The 18,934-nt window shown below is 42.9% G+C and overlaps 1 protein-coding gene across 1 annotated transcript in view; it reads left to right on the top strand.

Annotated features, from left to right (window-relative positions):
• gucy2g (guanylate cyclase 2g) overlaps positions 1 to 18,934 on the top strand; it is a 119,279-nt gene that overhangs the window by 65,708 nt on the left and 34,637 nt on the right. The window contains exons 16-18 of the mRNA XM_041209857.1: positions 8,520 to 8,691; positions 9,978 to 10,118; positions 13,365 to 13,557. Coding sequence (XP_041065791.1) covers positions 8,520 to 8,691; positions 9,978 to 10,118; positions 13,365 to 13,557 — 506 coding nt within the window. The remainder of the gene's footprint in view (positions 1 to 8,519; positions 8,692 to 9,977; positions 10,119 to 13,364; positions 13,558 to 18,934) is intronic.

The raw sequence follows: 18,934 nt of genomic DNA on the forward strand, positions 1-18,934 counted from the left end.
TCCATTTTTGTGTCTTCTGGAGACATGGCTGGGGATGGCTCTGCTTTCCCAGATCCCAAGGCAGCACTGGAAGAGTATGGGTGCTGAAATGGGCCGGTTAGAAGACCAGCCCTGGTTCGCTAGGACATCAGCCCAGCTCTCCAAGAGGGTTCTCATTTTCCCTAACCCTGTTGCCACACCCACCAAATGTGCTCTCTCATAGCCCCATGTCCCCTCCATGCATCTGCATTTTTCCCATGTCCCCTCCAGGGCCTCTCAAATCCCTCATGCCCTCTCCAAACTCCCCTGTATCCAGATAGACATTCACCCAGTATCCAATATGTAAGGTAATCAGGAGCCATGAAGTAGCAATGAGAATCTCAAAAATAATATTAAAAAGTATACCTCTAACAGGATAATAGAGCTGTCAATAAAAAACACAACCGTTCACATTTAAAAGAAAATCCTAACTCAATGAAAAGTACTTAAATCCTTCAAGTGGTCAGTCTTCTGTAAAATCAAGCAAAATTATATCAAAGACAGATAATCCTTTAATAACCCCTTAAAACTGTCAATGAAACTGTTAATACAATTCCTTGTTGAGATAAGAGATAGATTTTAAACTCAGTCAAGCATTCATAATAATCACAGCTGTTAAAGCAAACCATTACAGCTCACTGACAATGAAGTCTATTGAAATTACAAGAACAGATTGCCCTTTTGTTTCTAAGATACACCAGATGTCCTGTGAATCAAAGCGGTCCATGAGAATATGTGTTTTTCTCCCTCCCAGGTGAATCTGCAGACCAACTTGTTTTTCAAATTTAAAGGGATAATGACTTTTAAATCTGTTCAGATTATGCCACTAGAGCTCCCAAGCACTGTTTTCTACAGTTTTGAATGCATGATAGTACATTTCCCAAAGGGAAAAGTTTTCTTATGCATCTCTGCACTTACACAATGCTGATCAATGTAATGGTCAACTTACCTTTGCAGGATGGAGCCCTATAGTCAATCACTGCAATAAAAAAAACAACTTATAATACAGCATCTAATAATGACATTTGAAGTTGGCAAGCAACACTTACCTATCAGGATGTTCCTAATGCCATAGCAGGTCCATTAACCATTAAAATAAATGGGTTTTCAGAAGCCTTCCAAAACTCACCTGACCTAATGAAAATACTGTGGGATAGGAAAAGCAAATTTCCCCTAGAGCTGTCAATGGCAACCCCAATGTCAGTGGACGTGCACGCGGGGTCACAACCCAAGCTATTCCTGACCACAAAAAATGGCCATATGAAAATGGCATGGGGTCAGGAAGGCACAGGAAACTTGCTAAGAGAATAAAGCCACAATACTTCACAGGTTTTGAGGAAACACAAATAAACTTTATTATATGAGGTTGGAAAGATGAAACAATTTACAATATCTATCTTAGACTCTAACATTCAGGGTTGATATGAGGTACATGTGAATTAACAGGCAACTGTGGTTGATTACACCACATTGCATTATAAATGGCAGATGTAGATTCCACAGATTTCTCAACAACCCACCCAGACATTAGTAACACTATAAGTCAACCAATTTCATTGAAACTCTGTCTTTCTTAGGAGGGATTCCGGTCTTTATCTTCGAAAATCTCACCTTGGAAGTCTCTCCAAAAGTGACTCCTACTCGGATGGCCTCAACAACAGCCCACTTCGCAGGGATTCAATCTCGTCTTCTGAGATTCTGTTCTCTGAATTCCTAAGTCTGCACGTCAGCATCAACTCACAAACACAACTTCAGCTCTTCGGTTGTGCTGAGCAGAACATTACTGCTCTAAAAGGATATCTTCGCCCCAACAGCCCACAGCCACGGAGTCACCAGCCTTCTGTTGCCTCCTCCGCTTGCCAGAGCATCTCTAGCTAACCACAGCCCTTTTTCTGCCTGGAGCCTCCTTCTCTGCTCTTCTTTCTTCTTAACTGGAACCTTTTCCCATCCTCTGCCCGGGACTTCCTTTGGGACCTCTCCTTGTCCTTTCTCCCTGTCCCCTGCCTGAGACTCTTCCCTAATTATGGCGCTCCGCTCCTGAGTCACATGACACTGTTTTCACACCATTTTCCTTTTATGCAGATGCACCGGGTCCATCCTCAGCCTGAAGAACCACAAAATGCTGGATTGCGGATGCACCGGCCGCTCCCGGTCCGTGCATGCGCAGAAACTCCTGAGGTATGCTGGGAGTTGTAGTTCTCAGGCCCCCCCACTCGGTGAGAAGGTAAGTCAGATCTCGTAACAAAAACAGAAACTGCTGGAAAAACTCAGCAGGTTTGACAGCATCTGTGGAGAGAGAAAAATAAAGTTAACATTTCGAGTCCATATGACCCTTTTTCGGAGCTTCAGATTTCCAGCACCCGCAGTATTTTGCTTTTATCATATCTCGTAACACTGTCTGAGAGTGTGAGAGAGATATTAGCAGATATAGTAGCAGAATTCAAGTATTGGATGGAATTGGGCTTTGTAAGGTATTAAAAACTGTTAAAGAGGGAAACATTTTCACATAAAGAGTAAGGGAAATCTGGAACTCTCCCCAAACCAATAATGTTGAGGCTAAGTCAACTGAAAATTTCAAAACTGAGATTGATACATTTTTGTTAAGTAATGATATTAAGAGGCATGGAACCAAGGTGGTTAAATGAAGTTAAGTTATAAATCATTGAATAGTGTCTCAAGGGACTGAATGGCCTGTTTCTGTTTTTTTTAAAATTCATTTACGGGATGTGGCTAGGCCATCATTTATTGCCCAGCCCTAATTGCCCTTGAGAAGATGGTGGTGAGCTGCCCTCTTGAACTGCTGCAGTCCCTATGGTGTAGGTACACCCACAATGCTGTTAGGGAGCAAGTTACAGGATTTTGACCCAGCGACAATGAAGGAACAGTGATATATTTCCAAGTCAAGATAGTGAGTGGTTTGGAGGGGAATGTCCAGGTGATGGTGTCCCCATGTATCTGCTGCCCTTATCCTTTTTGATGATGGCAGTTGCAGGTTTGGAAGGTGCTGTCTAAGGAGCCTTGGTGAATTCCTGTGGTGCGTCTTATAGATGGTACAGACTGCTACACTGTTTGTCATTGATGGAGGAGGTGAATGTTTGTGGAAAGGGCACCAATCAAATGCACTGCTTTGTCCTGGATGGTGTTGAGCTTCTTGAGTGTTGTTGGAGCTGCATTCATCCAGGCAAGTGGAGAGTATTCCATCACACTCCTGACTTGTGCCTTGTAGATGGTGGACAGGTTTTGAGGAGTTGGAAGGTGAGTTACTCGTCGCAGGATCCCTAGCTCTGACATGCTCTAGTAACCACAGTATTTATTTTACTAGTCCAGTTCAGTTTCTGGTTAATGGTAACTCCCAAGATGTTGATTGTGGGGATTCAATGATGGCAACACCATAGAATATCAAGGGGCGATGGTTAGATTCTCTCTTGTTGGAGATAGTCATTGCCAGGCACTTGTGTGGCACAAATATTACTTGCCAGTTGTCAGCCCAAGCCTGGATATTGCCCAAGTCTTGCTGCATTTGGATATGGGCTGCTTCAGTATCTGAGGAGTTGTGAATGGTGCTGAACATTGTGCAATCATCAGCGAACATCCCCACTTCTGACCTTATGATGGAAGGAAGGTCATTGATGAAGCAGCTGAAGATGATTGGGTCGAGGTCACTACCCTGAGGAACTCTGGCCTGGAACTGAAATAATTGACCTCCAACAAGCACAACCATCTTCCTTTGTACTAGGTTGACTCCAACCAGCGGAGTTTTCCCCTTGATTCCCATTGACTCCAGTTGTGTTAGGGCTCCTTGACGCCACATTCGGTCAAATACTGCCTTGATGTCAATGGGAGTCACTCTCACCTCACCTCTGGAGTTCAGCTTTTTTGTCCATGCTTGGACCAGAGAGCTTACGAGAGTAAGCTTGTGGGGAACATAAAAACTGACTGAAAAAGTTTCTGTAGGTATGTGAAGAGAAAAAGATTGGTGAAGACAAATGTCAGTCAGAAACAGGGTAATTTATAATGGGGAACAAAGAAATCGCTGACCAACTAAATACATACTTTGGTTCTGTCTTCACAAAGGAGGACACAAATAACATACCAGAAATGTTGGGGAACACAGGGTTTAGTGAGAGGGAGGAACTGAAAGAAAACAGTATTAGTAGGGAAATGGTGTTGGTAACTGATGGGATTGAATGCCAATAAATCCCAGGCCTGATAATTTACATCCCATTGTACTTAAGAAAGTGGCCCTAGAAATAATGGATGAATAGGTGGTCATCTTCTAAGATTCTATCGACTCTGGAACAATTCCTACAGATTGGAGGGTAGCTAATGTAACCCCATTATTTAGAAAGGGAGATAGAGAGATAGCAGGGAATTATAGACCAGTCAGCCTGATGTCAGTAGTGGGGAAAATTCTAGAGTCCATTATAAAAGATTTAATGGCTGAGCACTTGGAAAACAGGAATCATTGGACAGAGTCAGCATGGATTTACAAAAAGGAAATCATGCTTGACAAATCTACTGGAATTTTTTAAGGATGTAACTAGTAGAGTTGATGAGGGGGAGCCAGTGGATGTGGTTTATTTGGACTTTCAGAAAGCTTTTAGACCAAGTCCCACATAAGAGATTAGCATGTAAAATTAAAGAGCATGGATTGGGGGTAATGTATTGAGATGGATAGAAAATTGGTTGGAAAACAGGAAACAAAGAGTAGGAATAAACAGATCTTTTTCCAAATGGCAGGCAGTGACTAACGGGGTACCGCAGGAATCGGTGCTGGGACCCTAGCTATTCACAATATATATTAATGATTTAGTTGAGGGAACTAAATGTAATATCTCCAAATTTGCAGATGACACAAAGCTGGGTGGGAGGGTGAGCTGTGAGGAGGATGCAGAGATGCTTCAGTGTGATTTGGACAAGCTGAGTGAATGGGCAAATGCATGGCAGATGCAGGATAATGTGGATAAATGTGAGGTTATCCACATTGGTAGCAAAAACAAGAAGGCAGATTATTATCTGAATGGCTATAAATTGAGAGAGGGGAAAGTGCAATGAGACCCAGGTGTCCTTGTACACCAGTCGCTGAAGGTAAGCATGCAGGTGCATCAGGTAGTAAAGAAAGCAAATGGTATGTTGGCCTTCACAGCCGGAGGATTCAAGTACAGGAACAGGGATGCCTTGCTGCAATTATACAGGGCCTTGGTGAGACCACACCTGGAATATTGTGTGCAGTTTTGGTCTCCTTATCTGAGGAAGGATGTTCTTGCTATAGAGGGAGTGCAGCGAAGGTTTACTAGACTGAATCCTAGGATAGCGGGACTGACATATGAGGAGAGATTGAGTCAGTTAGGATTATATTCGCTGGAGTTCAGAAGAATGAGGGGGGATTGCAGAATCTTATAAAATTCTCACAGGACTAGACAGGGTAGATGCAGGAAGGATGTTCCCGATGGTGGGGGAATCCAGAGCCAGGGGGTCACAGTCTGAGGATACGGGGTGGACCATTTAGGACTGAGAAGAGGAGAAATTTCTTTACCCAGAGAGAGGTGAGCCTGTGGAATTTGCTGCCACAGAAAGTAGTTGAGACCAAAACATTGTATATTTTCAAGATGGAGTAGATATAGCTCTTGGGGTGAAAGGGATCAAAGGATATGGGGAGAAAGCGGGAGCAGGCTATTGAGTTGGATGATCATAATGAATGGCGGAGCAGGCTCAAAGGGCCGAAGGCCAACTCCCGCTCCTATTTTCTATGTTTCTATGTAATGAGGTCAGCATCTGAGTGGCCCTGCCAGAACCCAAACTGAGCATCAGTAAACAGGTTATTGCTAAGCAAGTGCCACTTCATAGCACTATTGATGACCCCTTCTATCACTTTACTGATGATCAAGAGTAGACCGATGGGGCGATAATTGGCCAGATTTGATTTGTCCTGCTTTTTGTGTACAGGACATACCTGGGCAATTCTCCACATTGCCAGGTAGATGCCAGTGCTGTATCTGTACTGGAACAGCTTGGCTAGGCACACAGCAAGTTCTGAAGCACAAGGCTTCAGTACAATTGCTCGAATATTATCAGGGCCCATAGCCTTTGGAGTATCCAATGTCTTTAGCTGTTTCTTGATATCACGTGAAGTGAATCAAATTGGCTGAAGACTGGAATCTATGATGCTTGGGGCCTCCAGAGGGGGCCGAGATGGATCATCCACTCGGCAGTTCTGACTGAAGATTCTTGCAAATGCTTCAGCCTTATCTTTTGTGCTGATCTCCTCCATCATTGAGTATGGGGATATTTGTGGAGCCTCTTCCTCCAGTGAGTTGTTTAATTGTCCACCACTATTCACGACTGGATGTGGCAGGACTGCAGAGCTTAGATCTGATCCAGTGGTTGTGGAATCGCTTATCTCTGTCTATCACTTGTTGCTTATGCTGTTGGTACGCAAGTAATCCTGTGTTATAGCTTCACCAGGTTGATACCTCATTCTTAGGTATGTCTGGTGCTGCTCCTGGCATGCCCTCCTGCACTCTTTTGAACTAGGGTTGATCCCCTGGCTTGATGGTAATGATAGAGTGGGAATTATGCTGGGCCATGAGGGTACAGACTGTGTTTGAGTACAATTCTGTTGCTGATGATGGCTTACAGTGCCTCATAGTTGCCCAGTTTTGAGTTGTTAGTTCTGTTCAAAATCTATCCCATTTAGTACAGAGGTAGTCCCACACAACATGATGGAGGGTACCATCAATGTGAAGATGGGACTTTGTCTCCACAAGGATTGTGCGGTCATCACTCCGACCGATACAGTCATGGACAGACGCATCTACAGCAGCCAAGTTAGTGAGGATGAGGTCAAGTAGGTTTTTCCCTTTTGATGGTTCCTAAACCACCTGCTGTAGACCCAGTTATGTCCTTTAGGACTCGGCCAGTTCGGTCAGTAGTGGTGCTACCAAGCCACTCTTGGTGGTGGACATTGAAGTCTCCCACCTAGAGTACATTCTGCACCTGTGCCACCCCTAGTGCTTCCTCCAAGTGAAAGTTCAACATGGAGGAACACTGATTCATCAACTGAGGGAGGGCGGTACGTGGTAATCATCAGGAGGTTTCCTTGCCCATGTTTGGCCTGATGCCATGAGACTTCATGAGGTCCAGAGTCAACATTGTGGACTCCCAGGGCAACTCCCTCCTGATTGAACACCACTGAGTCGCCAGCTCTGCTAGGTCTGTCCTGCCAGAGAGACAGGACATACCCAGGGATGGAGATAGTGCTGTCTGGGACATGATCTATAAGGTATGATTCTGGGAGTATGATTATGTCAGGCTGTTGCTTGACTAGTCTGTGAGACAGCTCTCCCAATTTTGGCACAAGCCCCCTGATGTTAGTAAGGAGGACTTTACAGGGTCGACAAGGCTGGGTTTGCTATTGCCATTTCCAGTGCCTAGGTCAATGCCAAGTGGTCTTCCCTGTTTCATTCCTTTATTTTAGTGGTTGGATACAACTGTGTGGCTTGCTGGGCCATTTCAGAGGGCATTTAAGAGTCAACCATATTGCTGTGGGTCTGGGATCATATGTAGGCCAGACCAGGTAAGGACAGCAGACTTCCTTAAGGGCATTATAACAATCAACAATGGTTTCATGGTCATCATAGACTTTTAATTCCAGATTTTTTATTGAATTTAAATTCGACCCCAGGTTCCCAGAGCATTACCCTGGGTCTCTAGATTACTAGTCCAGCGGCAATACCACTATACCACTGCCTCCCTATGTTCCTTCCTACTAGAGAAGATAAGACCACACCTCAAATATTGTGTGCAGTTTTGGTTTCCTTATTTAAGAAAGGATGTAAATGCAATGGAGGTGGTTCAGATGAGGTTTACTAGATTGATACCTGGAATGAGTGGGTTGTCTTATGAGGAAAGGTTGGACAGACTGTGCAAATTTCCACTGGAGTTTAGAAGAGTAAAAGGTGACTTGATTGAAGCATACAAGGTCCTGAACAGCCTTGACAAGGTTGATGTTGAAAGGATGTTTCCTCTTGTGGCTGAGTCCAGAACTAGGGGGCAATGTTTTAAAATTAGGGGTTGCCCTTTTAGGACAGAGATGAGGAGAAAATTTTTCTCTAAGAGGGTTGTGCGACTTTGGAATTCTCTGCCTCAGAAGGTGGTAGAGGCGGGGATATTGAATATTTTTAAGGCAGAGGTAGATAGATTATTGTTAGGCAAGAGAATCAAAGGTTATCAGGGTTAGGTGTGAATGTGGAAATTGAAACACAAGAAGATCAGCCATGATCTTATTGAATGGTGGAGCAGGCTCAAGGGGCTAAATGGTCTACTCCTGCTCCTATTTCTTCTGTTCTTATGTTCTTATAATAAATGTTGAAACCACTGGTCTGGTTCAGCATTGATTTGGACACAGAATAACTTGAGGAATTTGTCAATGAAATATATTTTGGATTTTAAAAAGCTATCAGTAATAACCACAATAGTTTTTCATTATATATTTTATTTAGAAATTATTAATAGAATCATAAACCCTGTGACATTGCTGAGACCTACGTTGTCATCTGAAAAATGCAATGAACAGATCGCCACCCTGCTGGATGCCTGCTGGGCTGAATGTGCAGACAGGAGACCAACATTTCATTCAATCAAACAAACACTGCGAAAAGCAAGTCCAGAAGGGTGAGTTTGAAAAGTCTGACACTGATAAGCTTTTCACTTTTCTTAGGAATTAACATTTCATGGCAATTAGGTAAGAATTCTCAATAACTGGTGCAAAAAATGCTTTCCATTCACAGATAGGGAGCTCTTTTTCAGATCTGTTTCTGCTAAATGTCTGAAATATTGTGGATGGTGCTGTTATGTTATGAGAGAACCGTGTAAGCAACATACTGTTGAAAACAATAATTGAAAATTAATGATATAGCCAATAAATATGTGGCACTTTGAGTTCTAATGAAATGATATTTGTAAAGTTCTTGGAACAGAAACAGTAATATATTCCACCAGAGGCATTTAGAATTAGAACTACACAAGCCATTAAATATGGATCCTTTATGATCTCTTCCTAGCAGATTCCCTCTGCTGGTACATGTGTATATGGTAGCCTCAAGTGGACAAAATGCACAATGCAATTGTCAATACAAAACACCATTGACCCTCTATCTCCCAGTAGATGTGTTTTCTAAATAATTCAACAAGGAAACACTGGTCTGTCCCAGTATCATCAAATAAAAGTGCCCCTCTTTTAAACTTAGCCAGAAAGCAAAGAAAGCTCATAAACTTGCGAACTTACTTACTCACAAACTTACTTACGAATGCCAAGTATGCCCTCCAGTTCCTGTGGTACCCATCAATCGTGCAAGGCCTCAAACATACCGGTGGACATTGCAAGCTCCTTCATCGGAGCCACTCTCTCTCCAGGGATGCAGCCTGGCTTTCTGAGTGTTTCCAGAATTTTCTGCTTTTACAGTACTTTTGTTTTCCAGAAGCTAGAGTATTTTGTTGGGTTTGTTTTACTGCATTTAGTGTGTTTGATTGACCAGTAGCTAAAAGACTGTGTTGCACTCTTCAGTTGTTTTGCTGGTCCTCAGTTTGATGAAAGCCTTTCAGCCAATGAATATTCAACATTTGTTCATGTGCATTTGAACAGCCATCACAGCTGTGCTCAGTTAACAAAAAAACTGCGGATGTCGGAAATCCAAAACAAAAACAGAATTACCTGAAAAAACTCAGCAGGTCTGGCAGCATTGGCGGAGAAGAAAAGAGTTGACGTTTCGAGTCCTCATGACCCTTCGACCAAACCGATGCTGCCAGACCTGCTGAGTTTTTTCAGGTAATTCTGTTTTTGTTTTGTGCTCAGTGATAGTTGGATTCCAGCTCCTGTAAGGGGCATAAATGAACTAAGAAAGCGAGTTCATTTCAGGAGTGCTGTTTTTCTAGTTAAATATTTATCTTTATTTTTATAGTGAAGTAAGCATTCTAGACAACATGGTAGATAAACTGGAAAAATATGCTAATCATCTAGAAGAAGTGGTTGAAGAAAGGACAAACCAACTAATGGTGGAGAAGGGGAAGACAGATCAGCTCCTGTCCAACTTGTTGCCAAGGTATTGTTTCCTGGAGTGTTGATATTTGAGAAGCTCTATTAAGAAATGTTCTCCTCATAAAACATTATTCTTATCTGTAGTATCTTAAAACACTATTCTAATTAAAAATAGAACAATGATAATTACGTACAAGAAGATTCTACACTAATCCAAAGTTATGGGTCTTTCTGGAGCGCACAGCACATTCACTCTTACTAGCATATTTAACAAATTCAGGTTGAATCATGACACGATGGGCCAGGTTTCACAGCAGCAGAGTATCTGTAGGTGCTTGCAATTATTAGACTTGCCTTTCCCCATTTAGATTTTAAATTTTTTTTGTGTGGTGAGTTGCTGATAGTGCAACTTGATAATGGCACAGCAAGATAAACAGAGCATCTAGAACCTGAGACAACAACTACAAGAACAAAAACTTACATTTTTATAGCACTTTTAATGCAGTAAAATATTCCAGGACATTTCTATGAAGTACCACCAAACAAATTTTAACACTGAGCCACATAAGGTGATAGTAGGGCAGGTCATCAAAAGCTTGATCAAAGAGGTAGGTTCTAAGGAGCGTCTTAAAGGAGGAGAGAAAAGGTGAGAGGCAGAGAGGTTTAGGGAGGTAATTCTAGAGTTTAGAGCCCAAGCAGCTGAAAGTATGACCAGCAATGCTGGAGGGATTAAAATTAGCGATGTGCAGGTTGAGAATTCGGACCTGCATTGCAAGAGTACAAATATCTCACGGGCCAATAAAAATCATAAGAAATGGGAGGAGGAGTAGGCCATTCGGCCTGTCAATAAGATCATGGCTGATCTGATTGTGACCTGAACTCCACTTTGCTGCCTGTCCCCATAACCCTTGACTCCCTTGTAAATCAAAAATCTGTCTAACTCATCCTTGAATATATTCAGTGAACCAGCCTCCACTGCTCTATGTGGAAGAGAATTCAAAAGATTAACGACCATCTGAGAGAAGAAATTCCTCTTCATCTCTGTCTTAAATAGGAGACCCTTTATAATTAAACTGTGCCCCCTAGTTCTTGATTCCCTCAGGAGGAATCTTCTCAGTATCTCCAATGTCAAAGCCCTTTATATTCTTATAAGCAACAGAGTATCTCCTTATCCAATCAGATTGAAGGATTACAAAATAATTGGTGCAATGACATAGAAGAAAATGTAAGTTAGACTGAGTGAATTCAATGTCAAATCAGGTAGCAAAAGAGAAAGAAAGATTGTATTAATTAAAAGTTAGATTAGAAATAAGACAAAGTAAAATTAAATAAATGAACTTTAAAATCAACATTTGTAAAGTCTCCAACAAGAAGTAATACCTGATGAAATAAAATTTCACACTTTGAATAGTCAATTTGCCATGCCAGAAATGTTAATTGGCAATAATTGACAGTTGTCACACTGTAAGAGATTACTTGTGCTTCTAATGAAAGGACTTAACTTTCTTTGATGAATTTATTTCATATCCACTGCACAAATACAGCATCTCCTTGCAATTCAATACAGTTCAATAGTGAAGTAGAATTCTCTGTTCTTGAAGTTAATGACAATGGCATATCTGCGGGCTGCAGTCAGGCCGGCTGACCTGGGAAAGCATTCAGAGGTAGCCACAGGGCCTGCCAGGTGCCGAAGCAGGCTGTTTAAAAAGACCACCTTGGTGCTGTGGGACTTTATCTCAGTTACAATGAAATAAGTAAGACCCTCTGGCTTTCACCCATCACATCCCCTCACCACCCCACACACTCCCTATTCCCCATCCATGGCACCTCATGCCCCTCATACCAAGTATGGCCCCAGCCACATGCCATTGCCCCGATGCCCCTCATGCCAAGCTATGGCACTTCCATACCCATTCACCCACCATACGCAGTATTGAACTAATGAACCCTATAGTGATAATGGGATGTATAAAAGTAGCTTTTAAAAACAGTCTTTATTTCCACTTTCTTAAAAAAATACTATTTTTGACACGGTCAATCAAATTGTCAATCATCCAGACTCATTAAAGTATCAATAGCAGGAACTGCAAACACTTGAAACCTCCTTGTTTTGTGTAAAGATTGTGCAATTGATAGAAGTGAGCAGAGAACCAGAACTGTCAATCAAGCTTGACTGAGAGCCCAGATATCTATTAGGCTGTTGAAACAGCTGAGCCCCAGGGAAAACATTGCTTGATTGATAGCCCTGGCTCTCTGATTACTTCTGCCAATGGCACAAAGTTTATTTACACCGGATAAAGAGGTTTCAAAGGCTTATGGCTTCTGCTATTGATACTTTAAAGGGTCTGGATAATTGATGCTTTTATTGGCCTGTAGTAAACAGTTTCTTTTAAGAAAATGGAAAGTAATGAATGAATGACTATTTTTATAAAGCTTTTTTCAAACATCCTATTGACACTAAAGGGTTCATAGTTCTATACAATGTATAGTGGGCGAATGGGCATCGAAGTGCCATAGCATGGCATGGGGTGCATTAGGGGCCATTAGGGATGGGTGGGGGAACATGGCTTGGCATGGGGGGCGCATGAGGAGGACCCTTTGAGCTAAGCTTTCAAAAGGTTTCCTCATCCAGACTATGGTTCATGACATCTCTGAACCATGGCTCTTTGAAAAGCTAGCCCGATTCCATATAAATTATGGAGGACTAGGACATGCCTAGCTTCAAAATGGAGCCAGCCACATCGGGAGTGCAGGGTGCTGACTTGTGACCTGAACTAGCCCTCATTCTTAAAAGGCACGAGTGAAAATTGGAAAGCCCAGGCATGGGGTTGGGAATCCTGGAATCAAGTCCCAGTTTCACCCCTCCATGGAGTCTCCACTACTCCAAGAAAATCCAGGCCATGATTTTTGCACTTCTATTAACGAGTTGGGTTGTTACATGGTGTTGGAAAATCAATGCCCTTTTAAGTGCAATGATGCTAATTGGGCTTTTAACTGAAATGTTCAGCCTTGCCGTGCCAATCACATTTTATACATACTGTAAAGTTAGACACAAGTAGTCTCATGACTAATAGGTCAACTCTGAATTTTAAGCCCAAATCCTATTCAAGTGCACTATTCATCACATGTTTTATTCATAGCCACCAGGACACCAGGAATCAAGGCAGTTAAGCTACCTGGGCCTCTGAAGATTTTTCTTTCAACATTTCAGGTCAATGCATTTTCATTAAGTTTTCAAAGATCCAGGATCTCCTTTAGATTATGAATTAGTTGCCTGCTGACTGATAGTTGCTATCCTCATTATCAACAGGTTTATTGCTGAACAGCTCATGCAAGGAAATCCTGTGGAGCCAGAATTCTTTGAATGTGTTACTATCTTCTTCTCGGATATTGTTGGCTTCACGAACTTGTGCTCCATCAGTACTCCGCTGCAGGTTGTGGATATGCTCAATGATCTGTACAGTCTATTTGATGACATTATAAAGTCTTACGATGTATACAAGGTAGGAAAATTCTTACTGGATAATGCTTGATATATTAAATGGTGATTGAAATTCAACTATTTTTCTCATATTCTCCTGTCCTCAATAGATATACACTGAGGAACAATAATTGCATGATTTTACTATATTTGACATATGAAGGCAAGACTAAATAACCAAAGCTTAAGCAAAGAGTTCAATTCTCCTCTGAGTATTTTTACTGGACACAGCAAAACATTTCCGAAGTTAACATGGGCCAGGATTTTCCACCCCTACCATGGTGGGACCCTCTGCGGGAGATGCGGCAGGCCAGCCAAAAGTCCTGGAGATCCCGGTGTCAGGCGGAGCCGGAAAATTCCAGCCATAGTGACACTCCACTGAAGGATCCTGTAGACATGACATATGGGTAATTCCCAGTGAGATTTTACTCTATTCTTCCCCATTCAAATTTAACTTTACGTGAAATATCAATAAGACAGCAAGACCCTGCTAGTCACTACCAAGTTGCATTTCCATTGTTTTAAACAGGCTGTGCCCACAATTTTACAATTTGCTCAGGGTAGTCAATGAGAATGCTCTCATTTGGCTTCCCCCAACTTCCATTCAATTGACTCAGTCTCTTCAATCATGCCTCAGATGCATAAAATGCAATATCAATGTTTTCAACCTGTTCAATTAATGCTGTTTTTTTTATATATAGAATCATCCCAACTGTTTAGAATGATTCCATCTAGTCATGGAAACATGGCATCTCCCTCGATCCAGTTTAATTAATTGTAGCATTTGATAACTTTAACTGTTTGTATTTCAGCATCCTGGTGTGGTACAGTTATTATCAGGCTAAATTAAACTGCTTGTCTGAGTAAATAAAGAGGTAGTTAAGGGTATGGAGTAAATAAGTGACTTTCCCTGATGTCACTCCTTTAAAATTATCATCTTTTCCTCCACTTGTTTTATAAAATGGAGTTATGGAATTCCACTACATGCCCAATATTTATTATGTCCACTGGGCTTTGTAATTAATTTATTTTTCTCTTGGTTCTTTCCAATCCTGGAATATCAAAAATGGGAGAAAATCTTAGCATTTTGTGACTACCGCAATAAAGTTATATGAAAGGTGGAGTAATTATGGAAATTTTTAGTATGTAATGTACCTTTAAGAATAATATTTGTTAGGAAGATTAAATAATCCATAGTAACCAATAGGACAAAAGCAGGAGCTACCTCAGAGTCAGTGTAGAGTTAGAGTTGGAGTTGAAAGCACATGTATAGTTGCTGCTGAGTATATTGTAAATAAATTTTAGGTTTCCACCCAAGAAGTGTCTGCAGATCAACCCTATCACTAATAGTACAACTCGGCCACCTTACAACAAACTAGCAAAGAGGATAAAACAGGATTGAATAGAAGGAATCAAGTTAGAAAGAAATCGGTACCTCGCCCAGTGATTATAAGTAGCAGGCCCTGTTGGAATTGAAGAAGTTACCCTCTCTCAAAATGCCACAATTTGGGAGAATTGATCCTTTTGAACTAGCCACAGGCGACTCTTCTCAATACGTAGAACGCCTTACATTCCTTTTTCAAGTGAACGAGATTACAGGGGAAGAGAAGAGACGAGCAGACATCTTGAGTACTTGTAGGAGCAAAGCCTACAGCTTGATTCAAAGTTTGACGGTACCCAATGCCCCAGATTTGAAGAATTTCAATGAATCGATGGACCTTGTGAAGGGTCACTTTTAACCCAAGCCCTCAGTCACTTTGCAGAGGTTCAGGTTTAATTCGTGAACTCGAGCACCGGGTGAGACAATTGCCAGCTCTGTGGCAAAGTTGAAGCAGCTAACAGAACATTGTGAGTTCGATACGACTCTGAACGACATGCTCAGAGATCATTTAGTGTCTGGTGTGAAAGAGGACTCTATTCAGAAAAGATTATTGTCCGAAGTGAATCTGGATTTCAAGAAGGTGCCAGAGGTAGTGCTGGCCATGGAAAGCGATGTAAGAGATTCAAAAGCAATACAGGGTATGCAAAATGGCACCATCCTCCACATTGAGCAAGAAACCTCAGCCGAAAGTGGTGCAAAAAAGGTGTGAAAAAGCAAGACCCTGCCAAAGAATAAAGAAAAATAACTTAGCGGCGAAATTGAAGAATAATTTTAATAGAGGTGGAAACAAGCAGTCTTTTAGTGATTGGCAGTTTAAAAAAATCGAATGCTACCATTGTCCTAGAAATGGACATATGATGAGGCAATTCAAGGAAAGATTCAAGTAGGCTTGTAAAGAAAAGAAGCAGCCCAATGAAATCTACAATGTAGAAAAGTCTGAAACAGAAAATTCAGACATTACTTGTTTAATCTGAAAGTTGGAAAGACAGGACCAATATTTGTCGCAGTGGAGGTAAATGGCAAACCTGTTAGAATGTAAGTGGACACGGGAGCTTCTACTACAGTAATTGGAGAACATACCTTCAGGAATTTGAATAATGGTGAACATCAATTAAGTTTAGAAGAAACAGCTGCCAAGCTAAAAACATATACGCGTGAAGATATTCAAGGAAAAGGGACAAGCAGAGTAACTGTCCATTATGGAAGCCAATCGGCAAAACTACCTTTGATGGTGGTAGCAGGTGTAGGGCCAAGCCTCCTGGGGTGAAATTGGTTATAGGAGATTAAGTTAGAGTGGGCTGAAATTTTCCAGTTGAGAGCAAGTGGCCTACCAGAGCTACTTAGAAAGCATGCCACCATCTTTAAGAATGAACTGGGGAAAATCTAGGGCCTGCGAGGCCAAGTTTCATGTGGATCCGGAAGCAACCCCTTGCTTCATGAAGGTGTGACCGGTGCCATATGCCCTGCAAGAAAGTCGACATTGAACTGAACAAAATAGAGAAACTGGGCATTACACAAGCTGTTCAGTTCTCAGAATGGGCAGCACCCATTGTCCCCATCCTTAAACTTGACCAAAGCATCCAAATTTGTGGAGACTGCAAACTGACGGTTAATAAAGTAACTAAGTTAGACTGGTTACCCATTCCAAAAAATGAAGACCTGTATGCCAAGCTGGCAAGAGGGACAACATACACAAAGCTTGACATGAGTCATGCTTATCAGTAACTAGAATAGGATAATGCCTCCCAGGAATTTGTCACAATTAACACCCACAAAAGGTTGTACCAATATGCACAATTACCTCTTGGTGTCTCCTCCACTTGTGCCATCTTTCAGAGAAAAATGGAAAGCTTACTGCTGGGACTGCCCAAGGTTGTACTCTATTTAGACGCTGTATTGGTGACAGGATTCACTGAAAAGTAGCACTTGGCAAACCTAGGAGAAGTCTTAAAACATTTCTTGCAAGCTGGAGTGCATTTAAAAAAAGAAAAGTGCACATTCCAAGCAAGGGAGGTAATCTATTTGGGTCACCGGGTGGATTCACAGGGCCTCCACCCAGTTGGCGAGAAAGTGAGAGCCATAAGAGAGGCACCTGCTCCAAGGAACACTTCAGAGCTCAAATCATTCCTAGGAATGATCAACTATTATGGGCGTTTCTTACCCAAGTTGTCTACAGCGTTCAGCAAAGGACTTAGTTTCATACCCTTACGCCCTCACCTCAATGAATTTCGGGCTCGGCATGATGCTGAACTCTTCTTCCGCCGTCTTCGTCTCCGGGCTCACTTCTTTGGGCAGGAGTCCTCTCCCAGTTCAACGGATCCTTTTACCCATCTCCAATATTCTCCCTCCACCTGGACCCCTCCCTCTGGATTCTTACCTTCTCTTGATCTTTTCATTGAGAACTGTCGGCGCGACATTAGTAGTCTCAATTTCTCTGCTCCTCTCACCCATTCTAATCTGTCTCTCTCTGAACTTACTGCACTCCATTCTCTCAGGTCCAACCCTGACATCGTCATCAAACCCGCTGACAAGGGTGGTGCTGTTGTTGTCTGGCGCACTGACCTCTACCTCGCGGAGGCTGAGCGTCAACTCGCAGACACTTCCTCCTACCTCTCCCTGGACCATGACCCCACCACTGAACATCAAGCCATTGTTTCCAGGACTGTCACTGACCTCATCTCCTCTGGGGATCTTCCTCCCACAGCTTCCAACCTGATAGTCGCCCAACCTCGGACGGCCCGCTTCTATCTCCTACCGAAAATCCACAAACAGAACTGTCCCGGTAGACCGATCGTCTCAGCTTGCTCCTGCCCCACAGAACTCATTTCTCGTTATCTTGACTCCCTTCTCTCTCCCCTTGTCCAGTCCCTTTCCACCTACATCCGTGATTCCTCTGACACCTTACGTCACATCAACAATTTCCGGTTCCCTGGCCCCAACCGCTTCCTCTTCACCATGGACGTCCAATCCCTCTACACCTCCATCCCCCACCAGGATGGTCTGAGGGCCCTTAGCTTCTTCCTTGAACAGAGGCCCGAACAATCCCCATCCACCACTACTCTCCTCCGTCTGGCTGAACTTGTTCTCACGCTGAACAATTTTTCCTTCAACTCCTCTCACTTCCTCCAAATAAAAGGTGTGGCTATGGGTATCCGCATGGGCCCCAGCTATGCCTGTCTCTTTATGGGGTATGTGGAACATTCCTTGTTCCAGTCCTACTCCGGCCCCCTTCCACAACTCTTTCTCCGGTACATCGATGATTACTTCGGTGCCGCTTCATGCTCTCGTCAGGACTTGGAAAAATTTATTAATTTTGCTTCCAATTTCCACCCCTCCATCATTTTCACGTGGTCCATCTCTGAAACTTCCCTTCCCTTCCTTGACCTCTCTGTCTCAATCTCTGGTGATAGACTGTCCACCAATATCCATTACAAACCCACCGACTCCCACAGCTATCTCGACTACAGCTCCTCACACCCCGCTTCCTGTAAGGACTCCATCCCATTCTCTCAGTTCCTTTGCCTCTGTCGCATCTGTTCCGATGATGCTACCTTCAAAAACAGTTCCTCTGACATGTCCTTCTTCCTTAACCGAGGTTTTCCACCCACGGTCGTTGACAGGGCCCTCAACCGTGTCCAGCCCATCTCCCGCGCATCCGCCCTCACGCCTTCTCCTCCCTCCCAGAAAATGATAGGGTCCCCCTTGTCCTCACTTATCACCCCACCAGCCTCCGCATTCAAAGGATCATCCTCCACCATTTCCGCCAACTCCAGCATGATGCCACCACAAAACACATCTTCCCTTCACCCCCCCTATCGGAATTCCGTAGGGATCGCTCCCTCCGGGACACTCTGGTCCACTCCTCCATCACCCCCTACTCCTCAACCCCCTCCTATGGCACCACCCCATGCCCACGCAAAAGATGCAATACCTGCCCCTTCACTTCCTCTCTCCTCACTGTCCAAGGACCCAAACACTCCTTTCAAATGAAGCAGCATTTCATTTGCATTTCCCCCAA

Source organism: Carcharodon carcharias, chromosome 17 (genome assembly GCF_017639515.1).
Source record: "Carcharodon carcharias isolate sCarCar2 chromosome 17, sCarCar2.pri, whole genome shotgun sequence".
Classification (NCBI taxonomy): domain Eukaryota; kingdom Metazoa; phylum Chordata; class Chondrichthyes; order Lamniformes; family Lamnidae; genus Carcharodon; species Carcharodon carcharias.